Source organism: Argiope bruennichi, chromosome 9 (genome assembly GCF_947563725.1).
Source record: "Argiope bruennichi chromosome 9, qqArgBrue1.1, whole genome shotgun sequence".
NCBI lineage: Eukaryota > Metazoa > Arthropoda > Arachnida > Araneae > Araneidae > Argiope > Argiope bruennichi.
In genome coordinates, this window is record NC_079159.1 from 100,192,999 (window position 1) to 100,209,785 (window position 16,787).

Below are 16,787 nucleotides of genomic sequence, written 5' to 3' on the forward strand. Positions count from 1 at the left end.
ACTGTTCAGGACGTCCATAAACCTGCAACAGTTGTTCAATTGAGGGCAACCATTGAACATGAATGTACGAATATCCCAAGGGAATTGTTCCATCATGTGTGCTATTCCATCGCTTCGCGTTGTCAGCAGTGTCTGGAGCAGAGCGGACATCAGTTTGAGAACATGCGATAACAAGACAATAGAATGATATTTGTAGAATCTTTTACATGCTGAAAATTATTCGAATTATAATAAACCCCAAATTTACAATTATTTAAAGTGTGTATACTTTTTTTTGGGACACCCTGTATATATATTTATTCATTTACTTTTGACAACAAAATCCTTTTTCGACTTTTTAATGCTTTATCTTAGGAAAGTAATAAATCCATTTCTTTATAGGCATATTAACAGAATATTTACTTTGTATTTGTTAACAGCTGATGTAGTTGTTACAGTGTTAAACTATTAGACAATACAGCCTCAATCTCGAGGAATTCGTCACTCTGTCCTTTACTCTTCTATTGAAAATGTTTGCCTGTCTTATAATAAACGTTTTCAGTAAAATAAATTTATTACTAATGAAGGAAAACAAAAGATCCCAAATTTAGCCTTTTAATGATATGAAGAAGATTTTCTTTCCCTTAAAATCCTCATTTCGAAAGTTTATTTTCAGATCTTTTCTTACATAATGTAAAAGCCGAGTGTATTATATTTTTGTGCGAATTCTTCGATTGAAATTCCCATCAGCAACTCGTATTTTGCGTTAAAAGAAGAAATGTTGAAATGTATCTACTTCTAAGCATCGTTTTTTTTTTTTTGAGTGAGAGAGAGAGAGAGCTGAATATGCTGTGGAAAAATTATAAAATAGATTCTTTTTTTAGCTCAACAAACGCGGTGTCCCTCGAATGAAGTATGGTCGTATCCTGTCGATGGCTGCAATACATGCTTACCAGAACCGTTTTGTGAAACAAGACAAGAATTTGGCTGTAACTGCAGAAGCGGATACACAAGAGAGATCTTCACTGGATTCTGCATTTCGAGAGCTCTTTGTCCACGTAAGTAGTTTATCATTAGTTTGCCATAACCAGAGCTCTAAAAAAAAGTTATTAACTATCTCTTTATGTAATCTCTGGCCATTTTGGATTACATGTGAACGTGATAAATAAACATGGTCGTCCATATTCGCGCACGAAAGTCAGAGCATCCTGTATATATTCTTGCATATGACGTGGACTGCCTACGTACGATGATGGTAAAATGACATGGTTACCAATTTCGGCGACGTCGGCGTTGTTGTTGGTAGCGTCTCGCAAATGAATGTACTCTTCCGCGCGCAGCTTTTGTTGATTATATCGTAAGTATCGTAGTCGTTCGCTCTCAATCTTCGCGTACATGTCGACCATGAATTGTTGACAAAGCTCACGACATCGTAAAATGACGTTGTCCAGGCCACGTCTAATCATTAATCGGTACGCATAATAATCCTTTGAGCTAACGTTCTTGTTTGTTTCAGCTCCTGTAATATTTGTTCATAAAAATTAATTTAAATTTATTACGTTCAATAATTTAATTGTTTTGTTAAATGATTAATGATCAAATTAATAATGAATGAAGTACCTGATACGGGATCTCGTTGTTTTATGTTTATGCAATATCCGTCTTGTCCTTTCCAGAATATTAGCGGATATTGGAGAGCGTCATATGAACGATGTGTGTCAGCAATGAACTGAAGATTATTATTTCTTCTACGAATCAGAATTTCTCGTGCAGCTGTACAATCGCCAACCATGATTCCAGCAACATCATCAACAACGGGTGCATTGAATCTACGAATATGCTCTCCAGCTGGTGTTTTATCAGGATTAATGACGATAGCGTGATTATCGCTTTGTAATTGGTGCATATGTGATTTGAATATTTTCAACAACTCGTTGTGCTCGTTCAAAAGAGCATCTAGCTCGCTGACGATGCGCCTGGCATAAAGTGAATCAAGGTTATTATAATCACAACGTGCATTCACGCGATTGGCAAGTGCGCTTCCGGAATCCTCGCCGCCCATAAAGTAGATTTGTAAGAATTTATGTGGTTCGTTTGGCATTGGCAGCAGTGAGCCCATTTTATGATAAACTTGGCTTCTGATTTTGAATGTAGAATTGAATTGTTGACCATTTGCATTAGTATTTCGAACTATTTCTGTTGCTCCGAACGATGTCATTTGAAAGCATGAATTGAATCTTCGAATTGACTTCAGGAACACGTTAGAATCTGGATCCGTGCCGATAAGTAAGCCGTTCAATGGTTCAGGTGGTGTTTCAATTTCAGGTAGTTGCACTTTTCCTGACGCGCAACACATCCCAGCTGGCTCATTTTTGAATTTCAGAGCATGACAATGCGGACATTCCTTGTCCATAGCACCAATTACCACTTTTGAATGAGCATAATATTCAATATCGGGCTCATACTGGAATGCTAGACGCAGGAATGAATCAGATATAAATGCTCGATGTACCTGCTGTCGTTGTTGGTCATTTGTTCTTCGTCTATTGACTGTGAAACGGCGTGATTGTCGTTGTTCTAATCTTCTGCCTTCATTGCGTTCAGCTCGTGTATCTTCTGGCTCTTCTTGATGCAATTGCGCCATTCTGACACGTGCATCAGTATTTTGTTGCTGGATTTGTTCTTCTGTTCTTTCGGATCTGCTATTTCGCAAGTTTCGAGCTTTACTTGTACTGCGGCTCAAATCAGCCCCTTTGCGTTTTCTTGGCATTGCTCACTGTAAAAATTGAAACTATGAAAATCTTAATTGTTCAATTACATTTTTTTAATAAAATTAAATTAAAATTACATTTTTATAAGATCAACAACATTTTCGATATAAATAAAAAAAAGTATACTTACAACACAAAATCCGTTGTTATTGGAAGCTCGTGTCACGTGTTGAGTACTTTTGAGGTTATAAAATCACTTGATTAACTAATCGTGCAAAATACACTCAAAATTGATAATTTAATTATTATTGATAAAATAGGAATGATTAAAAGTTAATATGAGAGTTACACTGAGATAGCAAAATAATAATTGTCAACGTTACTACTACACTTGATGCATAAACAATAATGATGGCCGACAACTGTGTAGGGAGTGAGAAAGAAAGGAGACCGGCTTCGTTCTCATCCCTACTCCGTGCTGTTTACTGGGTCAGAAGTGACACCTGTAGACATCTGGCGGGGATAACTAATTAAATGACGATTGATCAGTTTTCGACCGGAGAGGAAAAATGATTAAATTACTAAAATGGCTATTAAAAAATAAGGGCTGATCGTAGAAGGGGGAAAATTGAGGATTGTATGTATTTTTGTATGTTGTATCATAAAAAAATAGAAATTAAAAATTTTGTCTAAAAAAAAATAAAAAAAAATTAGGGGTGGACTACCCCTAACATTTAGGGGGATGAAAAATAGATGTTGGCCGATTCTCATAGATACCGGATAAGCACAAAAAATTTCATCAAAATCGGTCAAGCCGTTTCGGAGGAGTATGGCAACGAAAACTGTGACACGAGAATTTTATATATTAGATTGATTCTTCCAGCCATTCGATTCCAAAATTACATAGCATTATCTCTCGCGTCTTCCAGAATAGATGCTACTTTGATATTTTGGAAGAAGTTCTCATTCCGCTTTGAAATTGCCATTGAGCATGCAATTCATTGAAACTTCCACGTGCAACATTTTCAAAGCATCCAACATCTGAAAAGTATTGAAGAAATGCAAACATATAGTTTGAGATGATTTTAGAATGGAGTACAAAAAATCACTCGACGTTTTTGATAGATCATTGTAAGATTTGTGTGGAAACATAAGGCATTTAGCTTAATATTGTACTGCATTATATTGCTATAAACATTAATATTACTTGCAGGAAATTTCAGGCAAAAAATTGCCTCTAATTCCTCATCGACACCAACGGACGAAATAAATGTTTGCCTGAAATATTCTCCTGGATGGCGACACATAAAGATATTAAAATTACCAGCTACAAAACGATAGATCAGCTGAGTTATTCTTACATCAATTGCTGGAAATTAGGAACGGAAAGGCGTTGGTTGATCCAATCTCAGGAATGATTTCATTGTTTCATAACTTCTGCAATTCGGAGACGTCAAAGGAAATATTAGTTGAAAAAGCATTTTCCAATATACAAAGCAGTTATAAGAAACAGGATTGGCTGAATGAATGAGCTATTCTTGCGACCAAGGAGAAAGACATCTACAAACTGAACAATATTATTTAGTCTAACTTTCAAAATGAGACAGTCACCTACAAGTCCGTCGACACTGTTATGGGAGCAGATGAAGTAGTTCATTAACCAACAAGTGTTTTGAATTCCCTCGATCTGCCAGGGAGGCTGCCGCACATGCTACAATTGAAAATCGGCGTGCAAATTATCATGTTACGAAATATCTATAAAGCAAAGCTTTGCAAAACCACACGGTTTGTCGTAGAAATGATGATGAGCAATATAGTAGAAACAATAATTTTGACAGGACCTTGCAAAAGTGAAGTTCTCCTCGCATTCCTATGATTCTAACAAATATGCCATTTCAGTTTACGAGATCGCAATTTTCTTTCGATTGGAGTTTGTAATTGACATTAACAAAACTCAGGGCCAATCTTTAAAATTGTGCGGTTTATATATGCTTTTCATATACACAATTCCAGATTTCCATGTTCTTAAGTCGGGTAACCAGACAATCTCAAAATTTGCAAAGACAATGGGACAACAAAAATATAGTATACTCATAAGCATTGTAAAATAAAACATATTAGAAATATGCACTTTATCTTTTCTTTCTTTTCCATTTAGCCAACCTGAGACAAAACAACACATGACCGGGTACAGCTAGGGTTCATTAAATTTTTAACTGTGTTTCAAATACATGCATTTATGTGTTCATCTGAGGCCACGGTGACCTGATGGTAAGGTCTCGCCTTCGGAACTGGAGGGTGTCAGGTTCGAGACCCAATTCCACCGAAGAACCGTCGTGTAAGTGGGTCTGGTGCACGCTAAATCGTCCGGGCCAAATGTCCTCCCGCTGGTGTGGTGTGGAGAGAGGGGGTGCTGGCTCAGGTGTCGTCCTCGTCATCTGACCGGGGTTCAAATGTACGAGCTCCGTCCCCAAATAGCCCCCGTGTTGCTGTAAAACGAGACGTGAATATAACTAAAGTAAACTAAACTTATGTATTGACCTGCTTTCTGTATTTATTCCAAATAAGTGGTTATTTTTAACTTTAATGCATGTTATCCTTGGGTGTAAAGTTCATCTATACGATGAAACTAGATTTGGTATTTTGCTAAGGGTGAAATTTCGGCACTGCTTTGTTTGGAATACAAAATGAAATAATAATAATAATAATAATTTTTTGAAGTGATTGTTTTAACTTAGTATTGATTTGGTTTTGAAACTTTAGAATGATGTAACATTTCAATTAAATAGTTTTTGAATTATGCTTCTTTTCTTTCTAGATTAAAAAAAAAAAATATTTAAATTTAGTTATTCTCATACAGTTTCGTTAACTTACTGCTACTTTTAGCAATAGCTGCTAAATAATAGGCAAGGCAAGTTTATGATCTGTGTCTTAATTGCGTCTCATTTGATTAGAACTAATATTTTTCTTCATAATCACGTCTGTACTGAATTAATGTTTGTATTGTTTATTATTATATTTTTCAAACTAACGATGTTCTTCAATTTTTATTACAATTTTATTATATTTGTTATGAATTTTTCTAGTGGCTCCTGCGACTGTTTCAACAATAACATCGACGAATTCCACAATGGAACCAACTAACACTTCCATGGAATCTACTACCCCTACCATGGAATCTACTACCGCTACCATGGAACCAACTTCCGCTACCATGGAATTCAACTCTACAGCAACATGAGCACTGAGATCAAAACTAAAAGAATATGAATAGATAATTTTCAAATGGAAAAAACTGAATAATTTTAATAGTGAAACAGATAATAATGGCAAACTAGGATATTTTTTATCAATCTTTAAGACATTGAAAAAATAAAAAACGTTATCATTTCATCTCAGAAAACTTATGAAATAATACTGAAAATTTACCATTTCAAATTAAGGCTTTCAATCCCAACAGAAATATTGTCCTTCAACCAATTTAATTTGTTGGCAATAAGTCTTTTAAATAAATGAAACAAAGAGAGACCAAATAATATATAGAAAGATCACCAGAATCCAAAAATTTCTTTTTCACATAATCTTAAAAATAGGGAGGGGGACAGAATTTTTATCATTTCAAATAAATATGTTATGCACTTATTCAGAATGCTGAAAACATTCACAATAATTTTATTTATTTTAAAATATTTTCTTCCACTGTTATATTTAATAAGAGTTATTTTTTAAATTTAATTCACAATTGAGAAAAGAAATGATATTGGAGATTGTTAGTTATTGATTTATTTGTCAATAAATTTCTGTAAGCACATAGAAAAAAAAATTTCTTCTGGAATGAAAATAACAATAATTTTTTCGATCACTTTCTTCTGAAAAACGATTTTTTTAACATAAAGATTTCTTTCCTTATAATGTATCCGACTCTCTGACTGGGTTTTCATGATTTCCGATATTCAACTTTATAATAAAGTAGTCAAAATACCAATTAATTTAAAACGCAAATATCATTTAAACGCACATAAAAATCTGAGGAGTCATTTGCATTCTTGTGCGCTTGGAAACAATAAATGCCACAATAAAATGCGGTGTTTAGTTAAAAAAAATATTAAAAATAAATTCAGAAGATAATAAATAATAAGGTGAATGATGGTAGAAAACTTTTATATTCCTCTCATATATGTAGTTGGCATTTTAAAGGATATTTATAATTTCTTTAGTATTTATTAAAGACTTTACTAAATTTATCTTTATTTGGTATTTACTAAGGGTTTTATTTTAACAAAGTTCTTCCAGAATTTCTTTTTTTTTTCTTATATAGGTTATTTTTTATATCAATAGAAATATTTATTTTATTTTACTGAATGCTTCTAAATTAGACTTACAAGTTATTACAGTATGCAGAAAACAAAAGGCGAGTTATATTCTCTAAAGGGAGCATAAAGTAATTACAGCTGGTTAAATAATGTGTGATTAAAATGAAATAAATCTACAAATGCTGAATGCAAAATAGTTTGAATTGTTGCGCAAATAGTTTTATTAAACATAATAACAAGCTAATATATATATATATATATATATATATATATATATATATATATATATATATATATATATATATATATATATATATATATATATATATATATATATATATATATATATATATATATATATATATATATATAATGCAATTAAACAGTATTCCAAATTTCAGAAATTATCAGTGATGCACTCTTGGCTTTGTTATCCAATGACTACTCTCCCTTTTCGAGGAATTCCGTTCATCACAAAATCATTTTTCTAACGTTTAATTTGCTACTTCATTAAAGCATCCTCCTTTGTATCTGTGTCAAAATATTCTTTGGGATCGATGCACTTTTCATCAAGTCCCCTGACGAGTCCCTCTTCGCACACGCAACCTGGAACACAAATCCGGGTGCAAGGCAAAGGTTTCATCCAATTGGTGCAGTTTTTCTGATAGTGCGCTCGCTCTACAGGGGTCGAAACGTTCTTTGGGTGGACATCCCGCTTGATCAACTGAAAAAAAAAAAAAAAAAAATCGTCAATTTTAATACGCGTCGCACATTATACTTTAAAATGTAATATAGAATTTGAATTTGTAATTCTTTTTAATCAAGGGGAAAAACAATTTTCTCTTTCTCGTATACGGAGTGTATAGAAAGTACTGTAATAGTCAAAAAAAAAAAAAAAAAAAAAGAAATCGAACACGAGATTTTGGCGAATCTCCACATTTTTTACCACCCTAGGTTCGAAGAACACATTTTTGGAATTATGCATTTGTCTTCGTTCCAAGAAATAACTCACACACGCTTTGAGCTAGATGGATGGAATTTGGTCTTTACGCTAAATTTGTAGATTTCTATCAAGTTTTGAGTAAAATCCATCCTGAGGGAGTTTGTCCGTTCAGCTCTTCAATATAAGTTGACACGATAACTACAAAACGAAGAGAACTAGATGGATAAAATTTGGCACGCATATTTAACATCTGTATTGTAGAAACTTAACAAACTTCGAGCTAAATCCAATTAGGTGGGTGACCGTCTGTTGGTCCATACTTTACATGTAGACGCAATAATTCAAAAACGCTGACTGAGCTATATAACATGCGATTTTGTGACTACAAATATAGTTCTATATCACATTTTCGTTTCAATCGGTTGGGAAAAATGAGTCTAAAACACAAATTTGGTTTTCGGATACTCTTAATTGGCATGCAAGGGATTAATCAACAAAACTTTCCAATTATTACACGATAGATTCAGTAAAAATGCTAAATTCATGCCAAAGGTTAATATTTCATAACTATTGTACATTTATGTCATGCAAGGCATTCTCTGGGATAACATTTTTATTAGAGAATATGCGAGAAAGTTTTGGGGAAACCATTTCTACTGGTGAAAAAAAAGGAAGGGAAAAAATGGACTTTTGAAGAACTACTACAAGTCCTAAAAATTCACACTAATGCGCAGTTGTTCATTCATTTCCATTAGCTGCTCCATGACTTAAATATCTGCCGACGATATCTTAATCTCCATTGCATTATCTTCGACTGCAATTGCAGCACTAATTATCCAATTAACGATATTTAAAATTGCGTGGTCGACCGCGAATTCTCGACTTTCACGCCGGTATAAAACGGACTTAATATTGCATATCTAAAAATTAATGCTTGTCAGAACACGTCGAATAGTTTTGTGCATTCAATAGTTTGGAAGAAAAGCAAGAATTCGAAACGAAAAAATATTTTCTCTTTCTGGTTAAAATTTGTTTTTCTCGGTACCTCGAATGTTTTGTAGATGGAGATGAATGAACTCGCTATTGGATAGACCTGTTCCCGAAGATCTTTTTAATGAATATTTTTGCGGCGAAATGCAGTTGTTTTCGGGTCCTCTGACCTTCCCTTTTCTACAGACACAACCGAAGACGCAGATTTTTGAGCATAGCATGACAGTATCTTTGTAATTGGAGCAATTTCTTAGACAGTGAGCATGGCATTCGCTCATCTCTTCACCGGCCGGGCAATCTGTATTCGCTGTCTCGAAATAAAGAGCGAATGTTAATATATTTGTATCCATTAAATTTTTTTCTGCAATGCAGCATGCAATGTTTAATGATATAATGCGTATTGTGCAAAATAATGATTTGATGTTGAACGTAGTGTTCAACGATGAAATTACACATCATATCTGATCATGACAAATTTGAGATGCATTTTGTTTCAATTTGCTGATTGAATAATTAAAAAATAATAATTTTGCTGGATTAGGTTTCGACATCAAGTTGACTAGAGAGTTTAAGTCTACAATTAACGCTGGGGAAAATGGATAGATAATTGAAAATAGTTGAAAAAAATATGCTAATTTTATGATTTATAAATGATATACATTATTGCAATAAGGTACAATGAGGTATTAAATCTGTTGATGCACGAAATAGATAATAACTTTATAATCATCTTCTATTCTTATTCATTAAAATATTAGTTATAATTATTTTTAATAAAATATTTGTTCCTAATTGCAAAACCCTTTATCTGCAATATAATATTTAAAATTTCCATTAAAATCCCCTCATTCTTCGAATTTCTTCCATACTTGGAATTGAAATTTTATTTTCCGAACCATGGCAGTTTTTCTTTTTTATGCATTTGGTATTGTGCCCCCGGACGAATCCGCTGTCGCAGACGCACCCAGGAACACAGAAAAAGGGCAGACGACCGACTTGTTGAGGTCGCCGCAGTTTCTTTGGCAGCGTGCTGAGCAAGGTGCGAAGTGCTCATTCAGTGTACAACGAAGACCTTAGGAATGAAAATAATAATAATAATAATAATAATAATTTAAAAACATTACAACCTTTTTCTATACCCCGTAAAGCACCTGAAAATGAATATGAATTTAAGAAAAAACTATAACACTTAATTTGAGAAAAATTAAAACCACCATTAGGTTTACAATTGCAATTCTAAACTTCCAACTGATACTTGGGGACTACAAGGGATATGTATCATTGTTTTTAAGGTGTACGTACACACTAGAAGAATTTTTTTTTAAATTTTAACTTTAAAAATCCCTTTTTTTTCACAGTAGGTCATTAATATATGTTTAAACTCATTTTAGTGAGAAAAAACCATATTACACTAATTATTCATTAATTAAATAATATTTAATGAGCTAATTAGCATATTTTTTGAAACATGATATTTTAAATTCTAATTTGTACAGACACACAATTCTAGTTGGAAATTATGCCTAATATTAGTCTTCATGTTGTCTGCCTCAATCAAGTTATAAAAATACATAGTTTTTTTTAACGATTTTTTCATCACCGATGAATAGAAAAAGCGAGATTTTTTGTGTAATTTTAACTTTTAAATAGCTATCAAAAATTTATTTCTATGAATATAACTTTGATTGAAGCACAAAACATCCGCTATTTCATACAGATTATTTTGATATATAAATAATTGTATTTTGTTAATTTATTGTTGCGTTATGATTGTTTGAATGAAGCAACATAGTGGGAAAATATCATTTTTAATAAAATGAGTTGTTTTAAAAAAATCGTAACTAGAGTTTTTAATGAAAGCTCCTCAAGAAAAATAATTATAACTCGAGAAATATTTCGAATATTGACAACATCTTGGTATCGTTTGAAAGCTAAAGGATCAGAGAACATTATTAAGCAATAAAAAAAAATCGATATTTTGAACGATTTTCGAAGTTTCAAGTGTGTACATACACCTTAATTTAAACAAGCTCATGTGTGTATCTGATTCAACCCTATTATTCTTAATTTAAAGTATTTGTTATAATGGTTATTAACTGTGTAAAGCTAAAACATTCAACTTTTTTCATAAAATTGGTAGAATCAATTCTGGTTTTATAATAATGACCTGGTGTGTTTATAAGAAAGAACTGAGAGAAGAATAATCAAAGCATATAACATAAATTTATATTTATTTTCTCTTATAATTTCCTTCGATACCTTTCATAATTACAATCCATGCTGTAGTTAACAGCAGACATAATCCTTAACATCAGTCATACAAAATGTTATAAATTCTTATCGAATACTTGTACAAATTTTCGAAATATTATTTATATTTTCAGGGGCTTGAATTATAATTAACATTCTTTTCTAATTTTTAAAATTACGTACAGCAATGTGGTCTGTAACAGTGAAACATTTCATTAATAGAACAGCAATTGAATTTTCATGTGTAAATGCGTAGTCTTAGATTCGGTTCAGATAATCAATGAATGATCAGTTGATGGCCATTCCCCCCCCCCCCCCATCATCTGAATGATAATATGATGATGTATAAGGAAAGGGGGGGGAATAAAAGGAAAGGATAATTAAATTAATGATTGGGCTTTGAAAACGAAACATGAAAATTCTGAAATACAGAGAGAATCATTAAAAACAAATTGATTATAATGACTGGAATAAAAATTATTTCAATGAATGTTAAAAAAACTACGATAAGTTCCATTCTTGCATTATGCCTTGTTTATGTTAAATCATTTTATTATCTCTCAAAATGTTTTTTTATACTTTTTTGGAAATGCGGAAAATCATAGTTCCATAATAAAGACAAATCCTAACCTTTGTTGAGAATTGAATTACATAAAATAAGTTAAACAAGGAGATGATTTCCACGACAGTCAAAGAGCAAAAAGCTGTTAGGCCATTCATATGATGATCATTGCTCGTTCTCTGTTGGTCAAAATGCCAAAAAAAAAAAAAAAAAAATTCATGTCATTAATTAAAGTTAAAAAATTCCAGTGCTTTGTCTCTTAATGAAAAAGATATCTGCAGTTTTATTTTAAATTAAATAACTGACATAAAAAAGATAAACTATTTTTAATTTGTGATGCATATAGTAAAAAAAAAAAAAAAAAATAGAATAAAAGAAAATTATTCTTTGCAACTTTTATTTAAAATATAGAATATGATTGCACATCGTATTAAAAATTAAACTTTATTTATTTATTTATTTTTGCCTCGTCCAGAAAAATGCTTTCAGAGTGAGAAGTAGCTTTATATTTTTAAAGAACTTGGATTATTCCGTTTATATTTCATTAATTAATAGTTCATATTAATCAAATAACGAGATCTAGTTTTCTAAAAGTCAACCTCAGACGCAGCTTTCTGCTCGAATTTTACAATCAGTCTCTTTAAATGTACAATGTGGATAGATTGCGTGAAAGAAATATTGTAAAATTAATGGAAAAATATTTTCTTTTCCTTTTTTATTTCTTCTAACTTTTTACCATTCCCTATGCTAAGTAAACAGTACAGAAGTATACAAAGACAGTATATTGAAATCGCTAAATAATTTGAACTCGAAATTTTGACGAATCTCTACGTTTTAGACCTTTTCGAGTCCAGAAATATTTTTCAAATTATGTCTGTCTGTATGTGAACACGATAACTCAAAAGCACTTTGAGTTAGACGGACAAAATCCAATTTGAAATCTTTACATAAAATGTTTAGATTTCCACCATATGTTGCAAGAGATTTATTCTCTTGGGTTTTCCAGTGCACGTGAACACGACAATTAATGAATGTGCACCTTTCTTTGCAATGTTAGATTTTTTAAAAATTTAAATTAATTAAAAAATTGATTTGCTGATTTTTGCCTTTTTTCCACAATATCTTCCGGTAATAGTATTGCACAAAAATGAAACGAATTCTGCATCATTGTATAATATAAAAAAATTATTTTTTAATGATACTTATTTAATAATCTTGCAAATTTTTGTTGAATTTTGTCATTTTTTTAAATTTTTGATCGATTTTTTTACATTGTTGTCCCCAAATTTAAACTGTTTTCAATGTTTCATCAAATATTTGATCACTTAATTTTCTTCCACTGTTGAAAACGAAAGAAAAAAGATTCTGTTTAATATCTGTGAAGTTTACAAGATAAAAAAGTGAAGTTACAATATCACAAAATTTAGACTAAAAATGAATTAAATATTTATGTTTTAATAGCGCTATGATGTCATGAGAGTACCTCCATTTGTAAGGTTCCTGTACACAATAAACAGAATTCAAGTAAGACAATTAAAATACACGGCTTTAATGTCAGATAATTTGGAGAAATCAAAAACATGAAAATATAAAATACGCTTTTTCTAAAATCAAATATAACCAGTATTACCTACTACCAGCTGGTCGTCTTATAATATTTAAACAAATTTTTTATCAATTATTATCCGAAGATTTTCAAATTCCTTGTCAGATTTCAAAATTTTCGGAATCTGAATAATATTAAATGAGCAGATTTTTATTGTCTGCGTGTATGCTTTGTCTTATTGAACAGAGGAAATTAAGTGCAAAAATGCACGACAAAGCATATTTTTTCCTCTGGCGAGCAATTTTTAAATTTGAATAATTGTTTATAAAAAAAGGAACTAATTAAATAATGTGAAGTAAGCAAGAAGTTGATTGACTATAAAGGTGAAACGGTTAAAAGAAATATACACCAAATAAATAATTGAAAAGAACAAGATTGTACGGCATTCAAATTTGTACAAAATATTCTTGAAGAAGTTCGGTGTCCATACTTTAGCAATTAAATGAAAGTAAGAAAATTTGTTGGAATTAAACATTTTTTTACTTAATACATTGTTAAAATGATTCTGATATCTTATAATGGAGAGAATTTAGTTTATAGAAATTTATTGATTTATTGATAAGAAAGTAGCGATTTTTAATCGATCTGCTTGAGACCCTTCTTAGCTTATCTAATTCGACATTGGCTCTTAATAACGATAGCTACTGTGATGGACGGCTGAAAAGGAAGGCAAAAGAAGCTAGATTACTTTTATCAATATATTGCAAATTAGCTTAAATAGATCCATATCTTTCGAAAGCTAGCTTTTATTGTATTCTTAACAATCAAAACTTCGCCACTTTTATGCCATGTGCCAACAAAATTATTACAAAAGATTTTAGTTAACTTAGTTATATTTACATTCTTTCTTACTTTCTCGTATATGAGGTATAAAAATTGTATTGCAATGGTCGAAAAAATTCGAACTCGCAATTTTGACGAATCTTTCTGTTTTAGAGCTCCTTGAGTTCGGAAAACACATTTAAAAAATGTTCGTCAATCTGTCACAAAGATAACTATAAAACGCTTTGAGTTAAATGGATGTAATTTGTCATATGGGTTTTGGACCAAATATTGTAGATTTCTACGAAATTTTGAGCAAAATCTGTCCAAAGGAGTCTGTCTGTTCGATTATTCGAAATGGAGACAATTAGATGCATTAAATTCAGTGCACATATTTATCGCACAAAGTGTAAACACCTACAAATTCTAAGCCAAATCCAATGAGGCATTGACCATAAACCTGATAACTCAAAAATACACTGATATAAATGTATCAAATTTAGTATGTTTCTTTCGGAGTATAAGTGTAGTTCTGCGTCAAATTGTTTTTTCAATCGATTGTAAAACGCACAGTCTAATTTCGGATGTTATTAACTGCATGTTAGGGATCAATCGCCAAAATCTCCGCCAAGGAGCATAGGACCGATTAAAAGTGTTTTGGCCCATGATGGCTCATTAAAAAAAAGCATAATCACATAGAAATCAAACACAAAATTTTGGACTGTATTACCATTGTTTTATTTTGAAAACTCTCTGGAACACACTAAAGGGTTGTATCCTTTGGCCGTTTGATGGCGCTACAAAATTAGTAGACGGGGCATTCTGCTGACTTATTGGCGCCAACGACAACAACAACAACAAAAAAAAAAAACATTGAATTTTCGCCAAAGGTCAATATTTCATAACTATAGTACGCCAATGCCATGCAAGACATTCTCTGAAAACATACCTTTATTAGAGAGTATGCGAGAAAGTTTTGAAAAGACCACTCCCGCTGTTTAATCTTCCAGTGGGCATGTTCTCTTTACCAACAAGAAAAGTTGCGCATATTTCCAGGATACACTATTGTAAAATATAAATTTTTAACGCATCTTAAGTGAGGAACGATTAAACTCGATTTATGTTTATTTTTAATAAAAGATATGATAATAATCCTTTGATACAAATTATCGAATTATTTCAAAAGCCAAACAATTTTGGCTATTGTTCCAAAATAATTTTGTGCTCCAATTGCCCCCCCCCAAGAAAAAAACAAATCATCTGGTAAATGGAGAGAGTTTGGCAAGGGATCGCTCGCTTAGGTTGTGTTTAAGAGTTCAATTATGAAAAGTAGATTGCAATTGGGTAGAGGCTCAGAGGTCAATAAATAAAATTATTTTGAAAGAGCTATTATTTTTTAAAAATGGAACTTAAAACATAAGGTCAAAATAAAATGAACAAACAAATTGGAAAAATAAAAGAACTGAAATTGTCAGTATTCCAAACGTATTATTTACATTTATAATACAAAACTGTAGGAACAATAAGGGAATTAAAAAAAATGGAATTCTGACATTTTTACAACTTTCACAACCAAACTCTATATTTGTAGAGTGTTTTTCATATTCGGTGGTTTGCCTCTTTTTCTCCTGATGACGGCATGTCTTCCTGTCTTCAAAAAATAATTTTTGTTTTGTTTTGTTTGTCCAATAATTTTAGTTTTAATTTGCTTTGTAAACAGATTGGCTTCATCTCTCAACGCATTCTTTTATTTCTAGTTTTGTAGATATTTTCTTCGAAGTAGTTTTTCTTTATTATTTATCGAATAAATAGTTGTTGATTGCAGCCACATTATAAAACACTTAATAAAATAAAAAGAAAAGAAGATGTAGCAAAAATTTACGTCAACGGTCGCTCGCATCGTTGAAATATAAATAGACGATTGCAGAGTTCTATTAGCATCTTGAGTTCCAAACGTTAACCAACGCTTTGTCGAAAGGAGAATAGTTTAAGTCTCATTTTGAAACATATTTCGTAATTTTGAACCGTGGTTAGACAGCAATGATGACTTGGGTCAGATCCCCCCCCCCGCATTCGTTCATATTTCCGTACCATACTACTTTACATGGTAAATGTGTAGGCCAAAGTTAATCCATCCAGCGTTTTAAGTTTTTTAATTACCGTGGTCACTTACTAGACAGACTAAAAATTTTTCTGAATGGATTTCAATCAAAATTTGATCGAAATTTACATATATGGTATAAAGATGATATCGTATGGTATAAGATTATATATCAAACTTTATCCAGGCAACGTAATTGAATTTACATATATACAAACAGACGGATTCCATTCCAAAAAAAATGTTTTTCAGACTTAATAAGGTCTGAACGTTTGAAGATTACTCTCAGTGTATTTCGTATACGAAAAATTAATTACCATATCCTAAAGCTATCACATAGTTTAAAATCTGATGTTAATCTTGTAAATAAATTTTCTATGCAATTAGTCTTCTAGAAGAATTAAATTTTGAAGTTGTAAATTTAATATATATTTGAAACTTAATTCATCTACTTCTGCAATCCAAATAAATAAATAAATAAAATAGCTTACTTTCAACCTCTCTGAAATTTAAATAACAATTCTAACTTGCATACTTTTTCTGATACAAATTCATTATCAAGATTTTTTT

At 31.5% G+C, this 16,787-nt stretch overlaps 1 protein-coding gene across 1 annotated transcript; it reads right to left on the reverse strand.

The window, feature by feature from the left end:
• Positions 1-1,100: 1,100 nt before the first annotated feature.
• Positions 1,101-3,286, reverse strand: LOC129985029 (uncharacterized). Its single transcript, XM_056094957.1, has 3 exons — positions 2,881-3,286; positions 1,600-2,755; positions 1,101-1,498 (listed from the first exon to the last, which is right to left on the reverse strand). Exons 2-3 carry the CDS (start codon positions 2,747-2,749, stop codon positions 1,101-1,103), a joined length of 1,548 nt encoding a protein of 515 aa, XP_055950932.1. The 5' UTR covers positions 2,750-2,755; positions 2,881-3,286.
• Between the last annotated feature and the right edge of the window lie 13,501 nt (positions 3,287-16,787).

What these genes read in the sequence shown, in the direction of transcription:
- LOC129985029 (XM_056094957.1), bottom strand. Translation starts at nt 2,749, where the DNA reads ATGCCAAGAAAACGCAAAGGGGCTGATTTGAGCCGCAGTACAAGTAAA. An exon ending in ACAACGAGATCCCGTATCAG is followed by an intron (nt 1,499 to 1,599) that starts GTACTTCATTCA and finishes CAAATATTACAG; the next exon opens with GAGCTGAAACAAACAAGAAC.